Source organism: Pholcus phalangioides, unplaced genomic scaffold (genome assembly GCF_987345545.1).
Source record: "Pholcus phalangioides strain wild (caught in Gottingen) unplaced genomic scaffold, Ppha-v1.0 ptg000008l_1, whole genome shotgun sequence".
In the NCBI taxonomy this organism is placed as follows: domain Eukaryota; kingdom Metazoa; phylum Arthropoda; class Arachnida; order Araneae; family Pholcidae; genus Pholcus; species Pholcus phalangioides.
The window spans coordinates 13903144-13925190 of record NW_028301601.1 but is presented as its reverse complement, the minus strand read 5'-3'; the positions used below and the strand labels follow the sequence as shown (position 1 = coordinate 13925190).

The window sequence follows — 22047 nt, the reverse complement described above, 5'->3', positions numbered from 1 at the left end:
AATTATTATTTCAAAATTATTTTAAAATTATTATTTAAATTATTTTTTCATTTATTGTTTTAAACTCCTATGTACGCCATAAGAAAATAACGGGGGATCGTGTTTGTTTTCACCGAGTCATGTGATCTTCCGAAGAATGATGTTGGGGGACACCGTTCTCAGCACTGCCAAGGCAGAGACTGCTGACGTCATACTCTCTCCAGTAATATAAGCTTGATGTATTGAACTCATTAAAAAAAATAAAGTAGACTGAATGTGTCTATTCACATCTCTTTTTTTTTTTAAGTTTCTCAATGTTTGTGTCAATTGTTTTTCTAAATGCCACAATCATTTGTATTTTTTCAGGAGTTTTCTGATATCTTTCAAGGATAAATTGTAATGAATTAAGTAAGTATAAAATGTTGTGTCAACTTTAAACATGGTTTGGGAAAAATTATTCAAAAATGTCTTATGTTTACAGAACGCACCAGAACTATTCTTGGCACATAGATATTTTATAGTAACACACTTTATTCATTTATCACAAAGCTTACTCACATTTGGTAAACAAACATATAACAAACATCCAAAAAATATCCAACATCTGAGAAATTTTGTCATTATAAGGTGCAGCAGCCCTAAAGCAGAATGTTTTGTATTGTTCTGCTATGAGCCCTCAGCCGACTGGAAATGCTCTGCAGTAAAAATTACCATAATAGTTTTTTTGCGCTTTTTTTTTACAATTCTTCCAAATTGTTCTGCAGTAGCTCTGATTGTTCTAGGACATATGTCACAGATTTTGTCATATTCTGCTTTGGAGTGCAGCAGTTACTGTAGTCTGGTTATGTTGAAAAAAAAAGTTTGGTTTTTTTTCGACTATGTAGCATTTGTCTCCTCCCCTCATGCATTTCTTTTTTTCCAAGAAATACAATACATTGATTTGAAGCTATTATTGTGTGTTCTTGGCTTTGTAGTTGAGTTCTGAATGTTATTAGACGATCCACCCAAAGGTTTTTTTACAATGTTTGGCTCAAATCTTCCACTATGGATTCCAGCACAATTTATGTATTGACTTACATTATTTGTTGGGTTTTTTTTTACAATTATCTCAAATAATATGAAGCTTTTCCTTTTCGGTGCTATCATAGACACACCTAACCATACTATGTCTGAAGCAAGACAATGGCTACTCATTCCTTTGAGGGCTTTCTTTGTAGCTTCTCAAGAGTGTGTCACTATATGGTTCCATGTGAAATCTCAGGTTTAAGCTCAGCATGCAACACAGTGGTGGTCTACTGTGAGGTCTATGTCATTTGGTTAGACTAAAATCACTTTGGTAGAAATTTATCACAGTGTCAGTTTGTTCAATATAGATTCATTTGCAATATTAGTTCATTTAGGTACATATTCATCATGATCTTGTTAAGACTTTTTTTTTTGCTTATGCATAAAATAAAAACTGATTTAAAAAAAAAAAATTCACATGAATATCCTCTCTCTCCCTCTGTACTTTTTTTTTCTTTTAAATCAAGGAAAGTGTTCATTTGTCAAAAGATTTAATGGAGTGCTTGAAATTAAAATTTTAATTTTCAACATATAAATTGTATGAATATTAGTTATAATATTCCAAAATTAGTAAAAACGTATCAAAATTTTTTGCTTTTGTTACAGGTTTGTTACCAACTTTGGTTTTTTTTTAAAAAATCAAATGAAAGTTGCCTAAATATCATTTTTTTCCTTGAAAAATATCATATTGGTTAATTATTAGCCAAAATGTTTCATTTTTACCACATTTTATATCCTTGGGGTACATTCTGATGGTATATCTTTAAATGACATAAGATTTTATAAGTGGTTTTATTCAAAAAGTCTCATAAAAGTGGCCAGAATATATATATATATTTTTCATATGAAGTATCTTATTTATTTAAAGTTATATACAAAAGCCAAAATTTCTTATTCTTACAACATTTTCTAACCTTTGGCTACATTTTGATGCTCTATCTTTAGCAAATTCATGAATAAGGATTGCATCACACATCTAAATGTAGTGGTGTATTATCTCACAGGGTTTCTTTTTCCCTTCACAAAGAAGCAGCTACAGTAGTGACACCATCATGCTAGGGCCAGGTGGTCCTATAATCCAATAAAGACACCAGCTGTCCTTAAAGGACAAAGACTAGTGTACTAGTAGTTACATTACCTCACATACATTTCCATTTTCTTTCCCATAAGAAGTAGCACATCTCCTACTGTATATCTCGCAGTCTTAATATTCAATAGTTGTTTTTTTTCATACTTTCACACACACACACTGTTAAGCCCAGTTAATCAAGGTTCTACTGTATAGTAGTAACAGATTTATGAAAAATAATCAGCTATATACAGGGTGATTATCATTTAAGTTTTGATTCCAAAACTATACAATAAGTACTGATCGGAATGACTTGAAAATTGGAAGCAATGGAAGTTTCTTTCGCAAAAGAAAAAAGTGCAAAATGTGCAAGTAGATGATGCTGTACTTGGCCAGCAGTATAATCTATTTTGTGCAACCACATCATTTCGACACTTCCACAGCATCAGTGTGTGGATAGAACTTCTATCAAGATGCACATTGCAATACCAGCAAAGCAGCTGCTGAAGACCCATTTTGACAGGATGCACCTTAACCCTTGCAACTTCTGGCTGTGGGGGTACCTCAAAATGTTATAAACAGTGGTCAGATTGCAAACTTGGGTGAATTGCAATCTCCAGCACATTCCCTATATGTTAGAAGTTCCTCAGGAATATTAACGGGGGCGTTTGGTTTAATAAAGCTGAATTGCAAGCACATCCACATTATGACCATGGCATACTCCGATTCTGTTGTTGAACAAGAATTTTTGTGCTTTCGACCTCATAGCCAGAACACGCGGTGGACAACATATTTAACATTTCTTAAGTAAGTTGTAGTTATTTGTTCAATTACTTCATTTTTTGTGATGTTTCCATGAATTATGAAATCGTGAAATGCTATAATTAAGGTATCATTTTGCCATGACTGGCTATCGTTTTCCATTCTGCGAGCAAATTTCCCACATGTTGGATGATGTCATTAATTTTACATTTTTAAGTATTTTTTCCCCTTTACCAAATAAAATTTCATTTTTTCAGGAATATTTTTTTTTTAACGTGATCCTCACGTATTCCCAAGGATCAGCATGATCCGTCCAGGGAATTTGTTAGTGTTAGTAAACATCCATGCCCGAACCGGGATTCGAACCCACACCTGCACAGTGAGAAGCTAGTTCCCTAACCACTTGACTGCCAGGCGGCGTCAATATTCATGTCAATTTTCAAGTCATTTTGACAATCGTTCTTTTTTTACAGTGTTTTGAAATCAGAACCTTAGTTATAATCACCCTGTATTACGTAAATCATTGCTAATTAATCTGCATTATTTATGCTTCATTAAATACATTATATTCACCTAATTTTTATTACTTTTTGCAAAATAGCTTCCTAATTAAGTATACTGAAAGTAACTGGAGAAAAACCTTTATATATTATATGATTAATAATAACATTAAAAGAATTTTCAAACACACAGTAATCCATTGAGTTAAGCAAAAAATAATTAAATTGCAAAAGTTGGTTTTTGTTAAAATGTAATAAATATTTATTGATTAATTAGCATGGGAATAGTGTTAATTACATTAATAAACATTTTATTTTAGTTAATTATTAGAAGTTTGAATGATTTTTCAGAAATTTCATTGTTTTTAATGTTAATACTATTTAAAACAAAAAACCGGTTTAAACCAAAAAACCCGGTTTTTTGGTTTTTTTAAAAAAAAAACCATTTTTTTTACCAACCCTGTTTTGTTATAAAATTTTCTACTTCACTCCCTATCAAAGCTATAGGGAGTTGCTCCAGACCAACTTAAACAGGATTGGATCATTGGCAAATAAATGGATGATCTTTAGCATTGACAAGTGCATGGTCACTCATTTTGGTTCAAACAACCCACAGTTCTCTTACGAGTTGAATGATGTCACTATCTCAGATGCAACTGGGGGTCACCAGTTTGGGATTTCTCATTGGCGGTCGGCTTAGGTTTTCTGAACATTGTTCAGCAGTAGTTAAAAAGCGAATAGAATGCTCAGCTTTATTTTTAAAAGGTCTCTTCACGTTCTCCTAAAGTCATTCTTCCGCTTTTTCGAGGCTTAGTTTATCCTGGACTGGAGTATGCTGTAAGATTTTCGAGACCATACCTACAAAACTTAAATTTGGTTGAAAAGGGTGCAGAGAAGATCTACATATGCCCTTGTTGTCACACGATGCTTGAGTTATGAAGTGAGACTTCATTTTTTGAAGATGTTTACATTGGCAGAATGCAGGTGTCATATAGGGGGATGTGATTGAAGTGTTAGAAATTTTTGACGGGATGGATAGGATGGACCATGGATAAATATTAATAATCTGTCAATCGAAAAGGGTTGGGGGTCAACGAAAATATTCTTGTAAGTTAATTTCACTGCTCCAATTTATAAATATCTGCTCAGAATCCTATATTTTGTGCTCCAAAGTTGCTCCGAATCCTGAATTTTGCTGCTCCGAAATGGACTTTGTCACTTCCCACCCCTGCTATTGTCTGGGCTCTCATCAGGGGAGAATACCCAACTCTAGCTGTAAGCAAAATGTTTCTGAGAGTACTTTAAGCATATGCCTAAATAATTACCTGAACCCTGACATTCTTCCATTCTACTATTAAAGTCTATAACTATCAAAATTCAAATGGATAAAACATATTTAAAGCCATAAAATATCCAAAAATTATAAGCAATCGTGCAGTCACATATAAAAATACAAATAAAGTAGATTCAGAAAGTGAAATTATATATATACGTACCATATGAGTAGTCCTAGTAATGTGGCGGTCATCCTGAAGATATCAGTTATTGGTGTGAGGAGTAAGTAAGTATAAGGGGGGTTTCTTAGATGTGATGACCGAGTTCCAATTTTTAATAGGAATATTTTTTATTCGCTCAAAAAGTTTCTAAGATGATGTGTAGTAGGCAGTAGTAGTACTCGATAATCTGACCCATCCAGTAATCCGGCATTTTTTTTAGGCGGGTTTTCTTCGATCATAGAAAAGGAAAAACATGTCACTGTTTGTCTGTGCACAGAATTTCATATTATGAAAAGGGGCTTTTTCATTTGACTTCCAGTAATTCGGTGATTTTGATAATCTGGCACACTCTAGTCTGATATGTGCTAGATTAGCGAGAATCTACTCTGCATCTAAAACTATTTGTAATTAAAACGTTTCCTCTAAGACTAAAGTTTTAGAAAACAGCTATTAGATAACAGTAAAAGTGGGCATCATGTGTCAACTTTTCTTCACACAGAACATTAAAATTACTTTGAGATATCAAAATTCTAGTTGCAGACATTCACTGTTAATCGATCATTTTTTTAAAAATTGAGACATGAAATTAGTGTTTAGTTTCACTTCATATTGTTTTTGTAAGTAATTTGCAACATATTCTAGTAAATAAAAAAAACCCTTCAAAATTCATTTGTAGACAGACAAATGAAGAACTTGTATTTGGCAAAATCAATGGAAGAATTGAACAAGATGGCAGACTTGAATATGGCAAACATACAAGAAGCTAGCTTAGATAAGTAAGCATTCAGTTGACTTCATTAAAGTAGATGCTCTCAATTTTGATGTCTTTTTTTTTTTATGTCAAATTTTTTATTTTTGTGATGTAAACAAAATGTTTAAATTTCATACAAATATAAAGAAATTGTGTGGCAGATCATAACGTCAGCCTGCTCGTAGCACCTTGTGCTTTGATGCATTTAAGGTACATTATATTATTCTTGATTAGTTGAAGTTGTAGGATATTATAAAAATCTTAACAGTCTATGCATTACTTCAGGGCTTAAAAAAAACCCAGGCAGGGGTTGGCAGTAAAATGGAATCGGCCAAATCTTCTAAAAAAACATATGTGCAAGCAAAGCACCAGGACCAGATATCTATCCCAGGGTCCTCAGGGAATGTGCTAATGAATTGTTGGCTTCAGTCGTACAGATCTACTGGAGTAGTATTGCTGAGGGTATCGTCCCAAGGGATTGGAAACTTGCTAATGTTGTTCTGATATTAAAGAAGGGTAGTAGAGAAGCTGTGTCCAACTATCGTCCAGTGAGTTTGACAAGCTTCCTCTCGAAAATTTTGGAAATTATTATCAAAAGGTAGTTGGTGAAGTGGATAGATGAGAATAATGTACTGTCGGATAATCAGCATGGGTTCAGGAAGGGGAAGTCATGTGTAACTAACCTCCCTTGCTTCTATGATTACGTGACAAAGGCTTTGGGTAAGGGCGGAAATGTAGATGTTGTTTACCTTGATTTCCAGAAGGCATTCGATCGGGTCCAACATGGCAAACACTTGAAGCGTTTACACGAGATTGGGATTGGGACCAACTTGCTGAATTGGATAGAATTGTGGTTAAGAGATAGGTCACAACGAGTTATGGTGAACAGGGATTTCTCTGGTTGGACAGGTATCACAAGTGGAGTTCCTAAAGGAAGTGTCCTTGGCCCGATACTTTTTCACTTTTTATCGATAAACTCAATCAGGGTATCGATGGGATTGCTAGCAAATTCACAGATGATGTGAAGCTAATGGGAGTAATCAGGAATCAAAACAATAGGGAGTTGCTACAGACAACTTAAACAGGATTGGAGCATGGGCAAATGAATGGAGCATGACGTTTAGTGTTGACAAGTGAATGGTAGCTCATTTTGGTTGAAACAACCCATGGTTTTCTTATGAGTTTAATGGTGTCACTATCCTGGATGCAACTAGGGTCACCGATTTGTGAATTCTCATTGATGAGCAGCTTAGATTTTCTGAACATTATTCAGCAGTGGTCAAAAAAAGCAATTAAAGTGCTCGGTTTCATTTTCAAAAAGGCCTCTTTGCATTCTCCTAAAGTCTTTCTTCCTCTTTTCCGAGGCTTAGTTCATCCTGGACTGGAGTATGCTGTAAGGGTTTGGAGAGCATACCTACGGAGGGACATAGACTTGGTATTCGATACCCGGTTCGTCCTTGTCAGAAAACTTTCCTGACATAGGGTTACAATAGAAATGGCGACATGACCGCATAAAAAATTGCTATTTCAGGGAGTCCCCCATCGAGGGGTTAGCACGCCAACCTCTCGATGAGTATAAAAAATAAGCCTGCCGTTTGGAATCGACAATAAATTGTAGGTCCCGGTCTAAATAGCCCTCATGTGCAGAAAATGACCATGGTGCAACAATGATCAAATGGCATAGACTTAGCTGAAGGGGTGCAGAGAAGAACTACGCTTGTTCTTATTCGCACACAGGGCTTGAGTTATGCAGAGAGACTTCATTTTTTGAATATGTTTACACATTGAATGAATGCAGGTGTTGGGGAGATATACCATATAACATTAGGTTAATAATCAAATCTATAGTATATTTTACTACTTACTAATGCTTCTAGAAAGTAATTATGTAACTAATAATAATTAAACGCATGTTCAGATTTATAACTCCTTTCTGTAATTGAGATCCAAGAAATTTTTGGGCCTTGGATATCAGGACACTTGGAGATGTCACTTAAAATGTCACACTTTGGTTCATCTTGGCTCTCGAAGCATTTCTTGATTATTTTCTTCAAAAATGAATATATGGATGGCAATCAAAGTAATTTTGTGCTCACGTGAATCTTCTAAGCACTTAGTTTTGAAACTTTCGTGATCTGTAAATATTAGCTTTCTGCGAGAATGCCCAAGCTTGAGCTCCATAAGTAAGAACTGATAATTATCTGAGCCTTTTAGCTTGCCTACGTATATATTGTGAGGAAAGACAGAGAAGAATTATCTGTGGTTGCTAGTACACTGTTTTGGCCAAAACTGTTTGTTACCAAGTCATTTTGCTTCGGCTCGAGTCAATCTTATAGGATACTGAAATTATGCTATGAAATTTTTTGAAATGAAAAGAAAAAATTGGGTTCCTATCCCCACCATAAGGCTATAATTATGTTGTCTTAGGAAGGTACTCCCCAAGATCCACTCTTTAAAATATTTTAAGTGGAAGCCCTGCGTATCAATATATCATTGTATCGTGATGTAAGGTTGACGATATACCACAATTTTAAATTTTTAATATCGCACAGTCTTATTGTCTATACATTTTTTTTTTCAATGAGAGCTTGGCTTTGAGGTGGCAGAAGCAAAGTACACTCCCCATTACTCCATGTGCTTCATTCAGAATTTTGTTAGTGTGGGAATTAAATGTAAATTTGGTGTCAAATACTATCCTCAAGTATTTGGACTTTATATATGACTAGAGTTGGTGTGCGATAAAGTAGTGTAAAATGGTATTTGATTACAATGAAAGTTTTCCTTAAACAGAATTAGAATTTCTGACGATTTTGACTGTTTCACTTTTAAAAATAAATTTTAAATAAAAGGAAAAAGAAAACAAAATTTTTTCTTCTTTTGCTTATTTCTACTGTCCTTTCAATTTATCCATAATGGGAAGTTTGCAAAATTTTTTTACCCTCTGTTGTTAGCTCTTGTTATAATGAAGTTGTACTATTGTAATCTCTATTTCTTACTATTTAATTTCTTGGTATTTTTCTGACTTTATTTTGTATATTTGCAAATTGAAATTTCAGTGGAGTATTTAATTATCTGTCTGTGTTAATTTGTTTTGATTGATTTAGACTTTTGAAGTCCGCGCAAAGAATTTTAGAAGAAGGAAATATGAAGTTCCGAGAGCGGGATGAAGAACGTGCTTATGTGATGTATTTTAAGTTCGTGTCATTGGTTTTGTTCGTAGAAAAAAGAGCTGGACCTAGTGTAAATGTATGTATTTATTGAATTTTTGGTAATTTTGACAGATCTGTATTTGTATTGATAAATTATTGCAGTTTAATCTGAATATAGGAAAGAATCATGAAAAATAAATGTTACAACAGATATGTAATGGAAATTTAAGATTAACCAAACAAATCTATTTGTAGTGTCCTTTATGAGCATCACCCTGTTGAAAGCCTTATACCATATTGTCGGACCAATATGGTATAAGGCTCAAGAGCCAAAGAAGAATAAGTCTCAGGGGAACGAAAATCGCGATAACTAAGGCAGACATTTGAAAATAAAAAAAAAGAGAAGTGTGTGTGAAAACGATCAAGTGTGATCGTCATCTTAAGTGTGCATTCTTGTTCTAATTTTTACTAATAAATTCCTATTAAGTTTGTCTCAATGAGTGCTTACTATTCGGAGAACCTAGGGTCACTACATTGGCACAGTTGGTAAGATAGTGAGCAATAGATCGGACAATATAAATACAAATAATAAATAATTTTATTGATTTGACCAGTAGGTCCTTCAATGAGTGGCAGTACATTGTTGATTTTTACAGCCATATTTACAGAATATATAACGTTTGGGAATATAGATAATTAATCATATGTGGTGGTGTCAGAACAATTAAAATATTGCAAGGAGAAAAAGTTAATGGTAAATACAAAGAATAAACCCCATCAAAATACACCAACAAATAAAAATAGTTAACATACATATTAAACAGACAAAAAAAAAAAAACAAGTAATGAAAGAAAAAATTAATAACAATATAAATATATGGAACTCACAGTCCAAATAGAGCGAGCATAGGCAAATACATGCCGAGACAAATAGATATATTGAGTATACATTGTGAGTGATCGAAAGTAATTGAACTATATTAACAGGGGGGACCTGAGGAAAGATTTAAATATTTGGATCTGGGATTATATATAGAGTAATAAGGGCGCAGTGAAACAATACATGATTCCAATCCTCAAAAATCGAAAGGGTGCAATTGTCAATGGGGTCTATAGAAATTTTTTTTATTATCAATGAAAATTGATGTCTGGTTAAATCTGAGTTGGGTAAAAACCCTTTTAACATATATGAAAAGGGAGGAAGCAGTAATCTTCCATCAGAAAGGTTGCTTTTATATCTTTTTAGAAACATTTTTACTATTTACAATGCAGGAGAAATCAGTTTGGATACTTGTTTTTTATACTCTAAATAATCAGCGAAAGATAAGCTTTCACAAGACTTGGATTTTATTGAACCCAAATGAAACCAAAGCCAGCGCTGTCAAAGATATTTTAAACTTGTAAAGCCCAACTATTTTTTTATTATTGGTAGACAAATTGCAAGACTGACATAGTTGGTCATGACTTATTCTTCTCAAGCGTGATTGGTTCATTTCAAGCAAACGAATCCAGAATTTCAAATATAATTTGAATATATTTTTTAAATATATTCGCCGCCTGGCAGTCGAGTGGTTAGGGAACTAGCTTCTCACAGTGCAGGTCTGGGTTCGAATCCCAGTTCGGGCAGGGATGTTTACTAACACTAACAAATTCCCTGGATGGATCATGCTGATCCCTTGGGAATAAGTGAGGATCACGTTATTATTATTATTAAATAAAACGCAGAGGCTTGGGCAGCCAAGTTCCGCTCTTAAAGTATATCCCGGGGTATTTCTAGAAACTATTAATAGTCTTTTAACGAAAATACTAAGTATTTGATTTATTTTAGCAATAAATTGTAATACCCAAATAGTAGATGCATATGAGGCCATTGAAAGCAAAAGGGAATCAAAGTTTTAAGGCAGTGACCAAGGAATTATTATGAGCTTCCCCTAAGTATTTTTATTAGTGGGAGTATAGCTGTTTTAGACTTCTACAAAAAGTATAAGTATGCTGTATGAAATTTACCAGAACTTTTGAAAATGGAACCCCCAAGTACGTGTAAATCGAAGTGAGTGATAGTTGTTGACCTCTAAAATACTAAAATACCATTTATCATATTTTGGCATTTTACCAGGTTTTCTGAACACTTTTGACTTTTTAAAGGGGGGAGATTGGCTCACAGTTGGAAACCGTAAAAAACCAACTTCACCCTGTTATATGCTCAAAAATATGATGGAAAGTGAGTTTGTTAAAGTTCAGTAGATATACGCTCCACTGTAGTAGTCTTCTCGCATGCACTTCTAGCTAACAGATAACGACATTCATCCAGTCATTTTTAGTAACAGTACAGTCACACCCGCTCACTTTTAGCTTTTCAAGCAATATTTCTATTCTGACAGATGAGAAATAATGCTTCGATTTATGTTGGTGGGAGAACTTGAGGAAGGAGAAACGTGTCCAATGTAAGTCAATCCAGATTCCAGAATCAGAGAATGATATGTTCTCTGTTCTTGCAAAAATGCTTGGCACTTACATTTTCAACAAACAAAGTACGGTATCATCTTTTGTGCCATCAAAGTAAAGGTTAGAAATTTCTTCATTAGGAGTACATGTGAACTTCAAATCCGGCCTGACAAAAATATTTTCTCTTCTGATTTTTCATTTGCCAACCACGTGTCGGTTATCATTCCGATGTCTTGCAGAAAACTTGAAGCTATAGTAGCAGCTGTGGATCGGATACTCCAAATCGATCACAGTTTAACGCTGTTGCGCTCAGTTTAACTCTCATTTGCCAATAGGGTGGTCAATTCCTGTTTTTCGAACACATTGCGCAAACAGTAAAGATTGAAATATTAATGATGTTTTAATTTATTTTACTTTATTGAACCATAAAATAAGTGTAACAAACTATAGCGTCATGGAACATAACTATAGATCATGAAATTTTAAGTAATATTAAAAAAATTGAGGAAATTTTTCAATTTTGTCAATTTCTTTAAACTTTAACTACAATGTGTGACTGGAAGATGTCGACTGATTTTTAAATTTTTTACGTTTTTTTCCTTCTTATTAAAGGGGACAACTTTTCCACACTATAAGGATTCAAAAATAAAAATTTCATTTTTTTCAACCCACCCTAGTGTCTACCCAATTCTTCCTTTCCAGAATCTTTCCTGACACTTAGGTACAACAGAAACAGTGATAAAATGACCACCAAACTCAATGCTACCACGGGGCTAGCACACCAACCTCTTGGTGAGACATATGAATAAATTGTGTAGAGCGCTGCCATTTGAATTCTGCAATAAACTGTATATAGGTCCTGTTCTAAGTAGTCCTTGTGTGCACCAAAAATGATTGGTTTTTGTATGCAGTGGAATTCTAGAATCATTTCCTGGAGTGGCTGCAAAGCCTGTGGGAATAGTACTGGGATCTCTACATTGCTGAAAATTATTTTCCTGCGCCAAGACTGAGTTGAAGTGGAACTGTAATTTTTCCTGATTTAAACTATAAATTGAAGCCAAATAACTCAAAAACTGCAGCTTTTAGAAGCGTGAAAATTTCTTTGTTAGACTTATTATTAGGAGGAGAACACTTTCTAATTTGGGTTTGTACAGCAAGGTGACAAAAAAAAATTTAATTTTTTTATTTTAATAACTATACAGTCTTGAAATATGAATGATATATCTGAAGTCTATACTTTATTTGGATACTTTTTTCTAATAAGAAATACACCTCTAGGATCAACGGTTCGCCAGCAATTTGCAGCAAAGGGCCTTGAGCATTCACCCTGTTTATAAATATAGATATGTAAATGTAGATTATGGAAGAGTAGACCAACTTTGCCCAAGAATATTAATGAAGACCAAAAGTGAATCACTCCCATGGGGTTATACGAACCAGAAGATAATCATATCAGAATCATTTGCTTTAAACAAATTCAGAGGATATTATTGAAAGAACTAAAGATTTTCCGAAATGAAAAATTGATCAAAAGATAATCTATAGATTAAGAAGTCACCTACCCATAAGGCAAATACACGAAAAATACAAAAAATCCTAATGCATTTCGGGACACCAACGGGTGTCATCTTCAGAGAAAAAAATATTTAACCACTAATCACACGCTGACGGAGGATCCCACTTGGGTTTAATGACAAATCTTAACTCTTGGCTGCACAGTGGAAAAAAGTATGTTCACTTCAAATGCCATGGTCAGAATGAAGCTGGGAGCCTGCGTGTGATACTAATGCAGCATCTTGATTAGATGCTTGCGTAGTGAAGCTACCTGATTGGTCTATTCGAATATTCTTAGAATTCCCCCTTGTAATGAATTTAAGTCATGTCATTGCTTTTGATGAATACTTTTAACATCTTTTCGCAGCTACGAAGCAAGCGTGAACGCCTGCTGGAATAGGATTTGGTTCCTGTTGAAATGTTAGTCATCAGGGATCACTCAATTTTTTAATCTATCGTGCTTGTTAGAGAGACCTCTGCATGTAAATGACCTATGATTGGCACATAAATATATATACGTAAATGGCACATACATTCGGGCCTTCAAAAATATAATAGTAAACAATAATAAATCTACACCACCGATCACAATGCAATGGCTTAAATTCATTACAAGTGGGAATTCTAAGAAAATTCGAATAGACCAATCAGGTAGCTCCATTCTGAAAGCATCCAATCAGGACGCTGCATTATTATCACATACAGGCTCTCAGCTCCATTCTGACCACAATGTTTGAAGTGAACAGACATACTTTTTTTCGCTGAGCAACCAACAGTTAAGATTTGGTATTCAACCCAAGTGGGATCCTCGGTCAGAGTGATTAGTGGTTAAATATTTTTTCCTCTGAAAACGACACCCATTGTGTGTCGAAATGCATTAGAAGTTTTTGTATTTTTCGTGTATTTACCTTATTTGTTCGTGACTTATTAATCGATGGATTATCTTTTGATCAATTTTCCATTTTGGAAAGCCTTAGTTCTTTCAATAATATCCTCTGATTCATTTAAAGCAAATGATTCTGATATGATTATCTTCTGGTTCGTATAAACCCTTGGAAGTGATTTACTTTTGGTCTTCAACTCTGTTACCAACACCATCTAAGTACTACATATTTCACACCTGAATATGGGAGCTATGTCAGATTTGTGTTGGTGAAATCTAATAGTGTGGTTGTGTGTCTAGTCTTGTATATGTTTTGTGTTCAGTGGGCGGTGCTATCTATCCTCCAAATATGTGGATTTGCAATCTATATATATAAAATTGATTTTCTGTCTGTGTGTGTGTGTATGTTCTCTATACAAATCTACAATTTTAGATCGATCGTCGCCAAATTTTGCATATATACCAAATGAGACCCGACTTAAGTGATAGGCTACTTTAAAATTTCGTTAGAGCAGGGCAAATGCCCCAAATAGGCAAAAACCGTAGGGCAACAATGGTTTTTGGGCCTTAACAATCACTTTCCGAACGTTTACTTTGGTTACCATGGTTCTCTAGCAATGCGTTTAAGAAGTGTATATGCCTTTACAATGGTTTGTCATTTCTTCAACGCTGTCAGTATATGTATAATATTTATGCCTTTATAATGGTTTGCCACATTTTCAATACTCCCAGTAATGAGGTTTTTTGAATGACGTCGTTATCATCATCAGCATCACTTTGAGGGTCAGGAAAAGGGTGTTCTTCATAGAAATCAGTGTTAAAATTGCCGATTTTAATGTAGAAATGCGGAAATTTGGTGGGATTTTCTGTCACATCAATAATTTTAAAAATTGTATTAAATACTCTATTTTTGAAATATTGAGTTCGCTTAGAGATATACGAATCCCAGGAGATTAAATATGAAGCAATTAGCCGGACCTACTTTTGAGTTGGATATTCGTGCAATAACATTGATTTCAACCTTTTATTTATATCTTCTCAAGCATGAAAACTAATATCTCCGTATTGTCTTTTAATATTCAACTGCATAAATTCATATAGTTTAGGTTGTTTTAAAATTAATTATGGGCCCGTAAAAAGTACATCAAAAAATTCCACAGTTTTAATTAAGCTTTTTTTAAAGTAGAAACTGGCGGAGATGGATAACTTGAAGTTCAAAGGGGGAGGGGGAATCGAAATACCTAGCACCCTTTAAAAAATATATATATATTTATTTTTACGTTTCTTTAAATCTAGATTTGTTTCTTTCATGAGTTGCGCAGGAGGTCGCCATATTGGTGAACTTAGACATGGTTTGCATGTCCCTCAAAGAAAGAGGCAGATATCACATGATTCCAAAAAAACCTCATTGAAGAAAACCCGGGCAATGCTGGGTATTATAGCTAGTTTAATATATATATATGTGTTGTAGGTATACTTATCGTTATGGCAACAGAACTTCTGTCAAATGGGTAGCTGAATGGAAGCTTGCAAACCTTAGAAAAACATATTTAGCCAACCACCACTGCTCATTTATACGTGTCAAACCCAGATTTTCATGATGTGAAACTGTCATGATGGCAATGAGTCATGATAACCACACAACTGCATAGAGGCTCTAGATGGGAAAATTGCAGATATCATAATTCATGGCTCATAAATTCATGTTTCAGCTCACAAGTTTCATGTTTTTTCCTCAACAATCAGTGAATTAATCCTGTAAAATTTTTGACAAAGGTGTATATGCAATCTTGTGGGAACAAAGTGAATGTACATCATAAATATAATATTCCGTGTTTGAATTTTGGTATGTAGCCCTGAAAGTGCTGTAATTTCTGTTATACAAGCCACAGGTGGGGGGGGGGGGAATCTAAAAAATTGAAAAATCTGGCATTAGACTCATTCGCGGGCGCAGCTTGGTATTTAATCAGCCTATTCTTTGATAGCTGATAGCTCCTGGGTTATACCAATACAGCACAGTACAGTACTTTCTTTGTATTTCAAAATTGTAAAACTACAAGACAGTGTAGTGGTGGGAAGGAAAAAGAAAAGAGTTTTACTGGTGGTGAAAACCTCTGTACATTTTTCTTCACTTGGAAAGAAAGCATCCCATGAAGATGCAGGAACAAAATTTCTCTGCATCCTTTTCCAAAATTCCAGGTTTTTGATGTGCTATAGTATGTCAGTGGCATCTCTGTTTGCACATGGTCACACACGTGTGACTAGTGTACATTGAAGGTAGTTGCTGTTGAGCATTCTCCGGGCTTTGGCAATGCAAATTTAGCTTCATATTAAGTTTTTGTTTTTAATTGAAAAGTGTTCAAATTTTTTAAACAATATATCTGTAAAATATATTTCAAAGACATATCTAAATCTTTTAACATTCACAAAATATTGAGAAAAATTATAGTTTTAAAGGGCTTGAACATTTGTTCAAGTTTACCCTTTTTTGTGTGTGTGTATTATGGGGTTTTGGGTAGGGGTACTCAAGTGGAACACTTCTGGGACTCTGCTTGAGTGTTATTGGCTATTCTTTCACCTCAATTCTTGCCCTTGAGGGTGGCAGGCAGTAAATTGCTGAGCGATAGGCCTGAGTTGTTGTTTCTTCCAAGACCTCGAAAAGTACAGGGCAATCTAAATACACAACCTTGAGAGATGATAAGAAGCTTGTACAACACAATAAGGTTCACCCAATCACATATAATAAACAATTATTAACTTTCTCAATCAGTCTTTCAAATTTTTAGAAAAGTTTAATTTGATTGAGGTTAATATACTCTGTATTCTTTAGGCTAAGTTTAACTTCTAGGTCATGAAAAATGCTTTTCATATTGAAATTGTTGCATAAATATGCAGCGATGTTTATAAATACATATACTATGTGTGTAAACATAAATTTTTACAGGCAGCTGTTCTGAAAGACATTCTTTCATTGAAGGATCTAGCAGGATCTGCTTTAGAAAAGGCTGAACTTCTGAAAAAAAATCTTGGGAAAAGGTAAATTGCAATCTATATGTATAGATTAAGATTGTCTGAATTTGTACAGACAAAGGCACCAAATATTGGATACTTTTTAATAAATTTTATTATTGTTAAAGTGAAGCATTAAAGTTAAAGATTATATTACAAGCACTTATTTCCATGAAAAGACATGTCCCAAACATTAACTTATGAAACCTGTTACAGATATATGAAAAAAAAAAAAAATGTAATCACGTTTTCAACTAAAAAAAGGTTGCTTAGTATCAAATAAACTATACCAAACATCAGATACCATCTGATATTATGCATTTATAGATATTTTTGCAACAGTTACACAATTATCTATTGTTGCATTGTTCTGTTGTCCTGTCTTATTGCAATATTTCCATTTTAAACATTAAATTCTTCCTGTATACCCCTTGTGTAGCTTCTTATCCAAGTGATTAGTAGTTTTCTGTCTCTCTGTGATGCCTAACATACATCTTTCCATGCTCCTTTGTGTCAATTTGCTTGTGAGTGTCCATGTTTCAGCTCCGTAAGTCAGTGCTGGTACCACACGCTGGTTGAACACTTTTCTTTTCAGGCATAATGGCATGTGGCACTTCAGAATTACGCAGTTTGTGCCAAAAGTGCTCCACTAAATCCTGATTCTTCTGTTTATTCCATTAATGATTCTGTTGTCCATGGTAAGGTCTTGCCCCAGGTATAAATAGCTTTCTACTTCTTCTATCTCTGTGTCGTTGAGCAGGATGTTTTTATTCAAAGCAAAGGAGTTGAACATAACTTTAGTCATTTGCAGATTCATTTTCAAATCCACCTGAATACTTGCCTTCTTGTGTCATTTCCTCTAGTTCGTCTGGATTACTGCTGATAATAACAATGTCATCTGCAAAACACAAATAGTTGAGAAATTCTACATTTATTTTAATGCCTCTCCCATCCCAATCCAGTTTTCTGAATACTACTTCCAAAACAGCAATAAAGAGCTTAAATGAGATGGTATCACCCTGTCTGACTCCTTTTCCAAATTTAATCTTTGCTTTTCCTTTATCCAAATGAATGGTTGCAGTTGCTTTGACATATATTTTCTTGATATTGATGTAAGTCTTCTCTACCCCAATTACATCTAGAGCATTAACTTCAGCAGATGGGAAGAAAGAGGTCAGACACTTTCTGAAAATCAATGAAGGCTATACACAATTGTAATTCGTTTTCCTTGTGATTGTTTGGATGTGACCCATTGTACTAAATCCACTTTGAAAACCTGCTTGCTCTTTTAGTTGGGCTGCATCCAATGTGGATTCAATCCTCCACCAAAGCCTGTCAGCGCTTTGGCGAAGATTTTATAAATTACTGATAGGAAACTGATTGGTCAATAATTCTTGATATTCCATTTTTCTGCCTTATTGTAAAGAAGAACCCATCATTGTGTTATTCCAATCTTCTGGCACATCCAATTTTGGTGAGACAGTTTCTGAACAAAGCAGCTAGCATACTAGCAAATTCTTTTCCTGCTTTTTTGCCTATTGAAATCCCATCTTAACCTGGGCATTCAGTTTAAAGTGATTATTTAACACTACTTGTGCAAATTTTGCTCCATTTACTTTGCCTGTTCCCTTTCCTCTGTTCTAGTCCTTTGTTTCATGTTTGTACTGAGTATTACAATGTTTCTCAACAATACTAATAATTTCATTTCCACTTTTGGCATAAAAATTTCCTTTCTTCCAATACAGTTTTCATCTTGCTGATTTAAGCTTCTCTTATCTTTCAGTGCTTTCTTTACAAAATTGCAATTGAACTTCCTGACTTCCAGTGATCTGTTCTCTTCTGTGATCTGCTTTCGTACCGCCTTACAAAGTTCCGCGTATTCCACTTTTGATTCAAGGTTATTTTTTTTAATCTGAAATTCTCTCCGGTCTTTCATCACTTTCTTTGTTTCTTCTACTTTCTTCACGGGTTTGATTTCTTTTTCTCCAGCGACTTCTTTTGCTACATCTTTTAGGATAGAGGTTAAATTTCTGTTCATCATGGTGACATCTTGTCCATATTCAGTGGTATTATATAACAAATCAAATTTGTTCTTCACTCTAACTGGAATTTATATCGATGTTCTTGAAGCTTTGCCATATCGATGACAGTTTTTGCATTTTTGATAAGTGTTACTCTTTCCATTCTAGTGTTAAGCATTATTCAACATCTCACCAGTCAGTGATCGCTTCCTGTATCAAATTTGTTGAGAACACTACAGTCTTGGATCATATGCTTCTTATTAGATATGATATAGTCTATCACTTGTTTTTCCATCTGGGCTTCTCCATGTCCACCTTTTTTTGGGGATTCTTCTTAAAAGGCTAATTTTTTGAAATGAACGAAAAAGCATAACTGTTCACTCTCTGGAAATTCGATGAGTCTGTTTCCTCTGTCATTTCGTACACCATAACCATAACTTCAGAATGAGCTTTTGCCATTTCTTTACTCTCCAATTCTAGCATTGAAGTCACCCATTACTATTTTGTTATGGTAGTTCCCTTTACTATTCATCTCGTCTAATTCTTCATAAAAGTCTCCTACTTCTTCCTTGGAATAGCTTGTTGTTGGTGCATACACTTGAATAATCTATATGCAGTATCTACTTCATATTTGCATAACCAACTTTACAACTTCATTAGATGTGCTATCTAACGCAATGATGTGATTTTTCCACTTTTTATGAATGAGGAATCCTACTCCACTAGCTCTTCCATTATCTGTTTCTTTTTAGTAAAATACATGTCCACTGACGAGTTAGATTTTTTTCTCCTTTTTTTCCTTCTTACTTCACAGATGCCAACTTCTGTAAACGATTTTCTAATGAAATAGATTGTCTGTTATACATTGCCAAGGTCATCATCTTTTGGCAGTCTGGTCCAATCCAGAGATTCCTATTATAAATATTGATATTTTGATATGCAGCCCTTCAAGTAAAGACGAGCAGAGAAAAAAAGAGAAAATAAAATTTTGAGTGTAAACCATGTTTTTGTTTTTCTTTCACTCACATAAAGATTCATAATGTTACTTTCCAAACTTAAAGTAAGTGCACATTCTTGGCATGACGATAGCAGCAAAAGAATGGTGGTTTTTTTTGTATGTTTCTTCCATAGAACTTCTGATATAATATGTTGAAAACATTGAACAAGTTAAAAGGACTTGACATTTTGTCATTTTTGTCACTTTCTTCATATTTTTCACAAATGCCATCGTCACTTTCTCCAGAATTTTTTCCAGTCTTTGTTTCATCTTCAGGAAAATCACTATTATTAGTTGCTTTACTGAAACATTTTCGGTTCAATTTCCCAATGGGTTTTTTTCATTAGTAATATCTTCTAGCCACCATGACAGTTATCAAAGGCAGAGGAAAATTGACACAAAGAATTTTTTTATCTTTCAATCTAAAAGACAAAATGATTGAATACAGCTTATAGAAAATATAAAGACACTATAAGCATTTCATTTCAGATCAATACTAATGACATCTATGAGATAGAATTTAAACTGCCTACTTAGATATAAAATTACAGCATTCTAAGCCATGCCTGTCATTTGATTTAATGCTAAAAAATATTGTGTGACTTTAGCTCACCTAATGCTGCAAATTAAGAGAATCAGTGTCTGATAAATTCTCTTCATTCCTGGCATATATGGATAATTCATTTTCTGAAAGAAATCTCAAGTTTGCTAGAAAAAGCTTTGCTGGGCACTTGATGCATCGTAAACACATAATTTTCATTTTCAGCTGTATATTTATCTGTTCTTTTTTCTGTGTCAGTGCCACCTATCAGTGAGTTTTTAATTGATTTTTCTCTCTAAAAATCTCCCTTATATAGACAAAACCTATTCAGCAGATTGCGTATTAATTCAGTGCTTTCTTTATTTTTTTATTAGTTTTGAATTTTGCTCACCCTGTATTTACAACAGCAATATTTGTGCATGTACAGATGCAAATGAGTAGTGCTAGGAGATTTGTGTGTAGTTGCCTATTCATAACCTTGTAGCATTTTAGTTTAACTTTTTATGTATCGAAAATTTATTAATGTTGTATTAATTCCATTTAATTTTTAAATAGCCTATTTTAGTTCCTTTCTCTAGCTGAATTTGCCTATTCATTCTCATGTGTGTATCATTGATATAGATATGAAGAAGCAACTAAAGCTAGAACTGCTAAAAAATTAAGCAGTTCTATTGCTGAAAAAAAAGAAATTGAAGATAATGATAGAAAACCAGCTGATTCTGCTGAATGTGATGTGAAGAAAAAACCACTCTCACCTACAGGTGATTACTGACCATTATTGTTGTTAATGAATTGTGAACATGATAATTACCAATATCTGAGTACAGTTGATATAAGTAATTTTCAACAGATTGATTGAAAATGTAATATCATACTGAAAATTTCCTGAATTATCGCATTTTGCTTGGGGTGGGTGAACCCCTTGATCACCCCCCCCCCCCACAGATCCGCGCCTTCAGGTGAGTTTGTTAAAACAGTTATACTGTCGTTGATTCCCAAACAGTGTGCCATAGCACCGGAAGCTGTGACGGATTAATGCAATTTTGTGCATGGGGATAGTTGGTTGGAAGATGCAACAAACCTGAGGAGAGAGAGAGACAGAGAGGAAAGAGAACTATCTGTGTGGTTGTTATAGTATGTTTTGGCCCCCAAGCCATTTGTCATTTTGCTTTGGTTTGAATTAATCTTACAGGATACTGAATTAGTACTACAAAAAAGACAAAAAAAGTTTTTTCCCCCATAAGGCTATGGTTATGTTGTCTTGGGGGGGGGGGGGGGGTTTGGCCTATTTTCTCTAATTTTTATTGTCAGAGCTCTGCATATATTGATACATCTTTGTATCGTGATGTAAAGTTATGTATCATGGTGTGTAAAATTTTCAATAGCGCCCAGTCCTAGTGTGAAGCTGCTTTTGCAATGAACTTCCTACAGTTATGGCATAATGTAAGGTAAAAATAAAACCTTCATTTATTTTGGTCAGTTTTTTTCAGTTGTCTAGGTTTACCGTTTTTTGCTTGAAAGACTTTGGGGTCATTGAAGTATCATGTCAGCATCAATGGGTGGGAGGGGACTTTGGATGATGCTTACGTCATTAACCACCCTTTATGAAAATATGAAATATTCTTAATGGCATCCCACTCGGTGTGCCAAAAACGAGAAAAATCTTTCGCTAGTTTGTGGGCACCTGAACTAACATTCTCCCTAAAGATAAATCCCTTACAGAGCCACTTCAGTAATCTCTAAATGTTTCACGGACCCTTCAAGTGCTCAGGAAATGTGTCCGGGCCTCTCAAGTGCTTTGGAACTGTGCAACGCATTACTCAAGT

The 22047-nt window shown here is 34.3% G+C and overlaps 1 protein-coding gene across 3 annotated transcripts in view; it reads left to right on the top strand.

Moving 5' to 3' along the window:
- LOC149083863 (ubiquitin carboxyl-terminal hydrolase 8-like) overlaps positions 1–22047 on the top strand; it is a 102431-nt gene that overhangs the window by 4204 nt on the left and 76180 nt on the right. For 2 of the 3 annotated variants that reach the window (XM_089234244.1, XM_089234246.1), the window contains exons 2-6: positions 346–387; positions 5548–5647; positions 8727–8868; positions 16598–16689; positions 20843–20982. In XM_089234244.1, the coding sequence (XP_089090370.1) occupies positions 5556–5647; positions 8727–8868; positions 16598–16689; positions 20843–20982 (466 nt within the window). In that variant the 5' untranslated portion in view covers positions 346–387; positions 5548–5555. Of the gene's footprint in view, positions 1–138; positions 203–345; positions 388–5547; positions 5648–8726; positions 8869–16597; positions 16690–20842; positions 20983–22047 lie in introns of those variants that run through there. The other variant, XM_089234245.1, reaches the window with a different exon arrangement.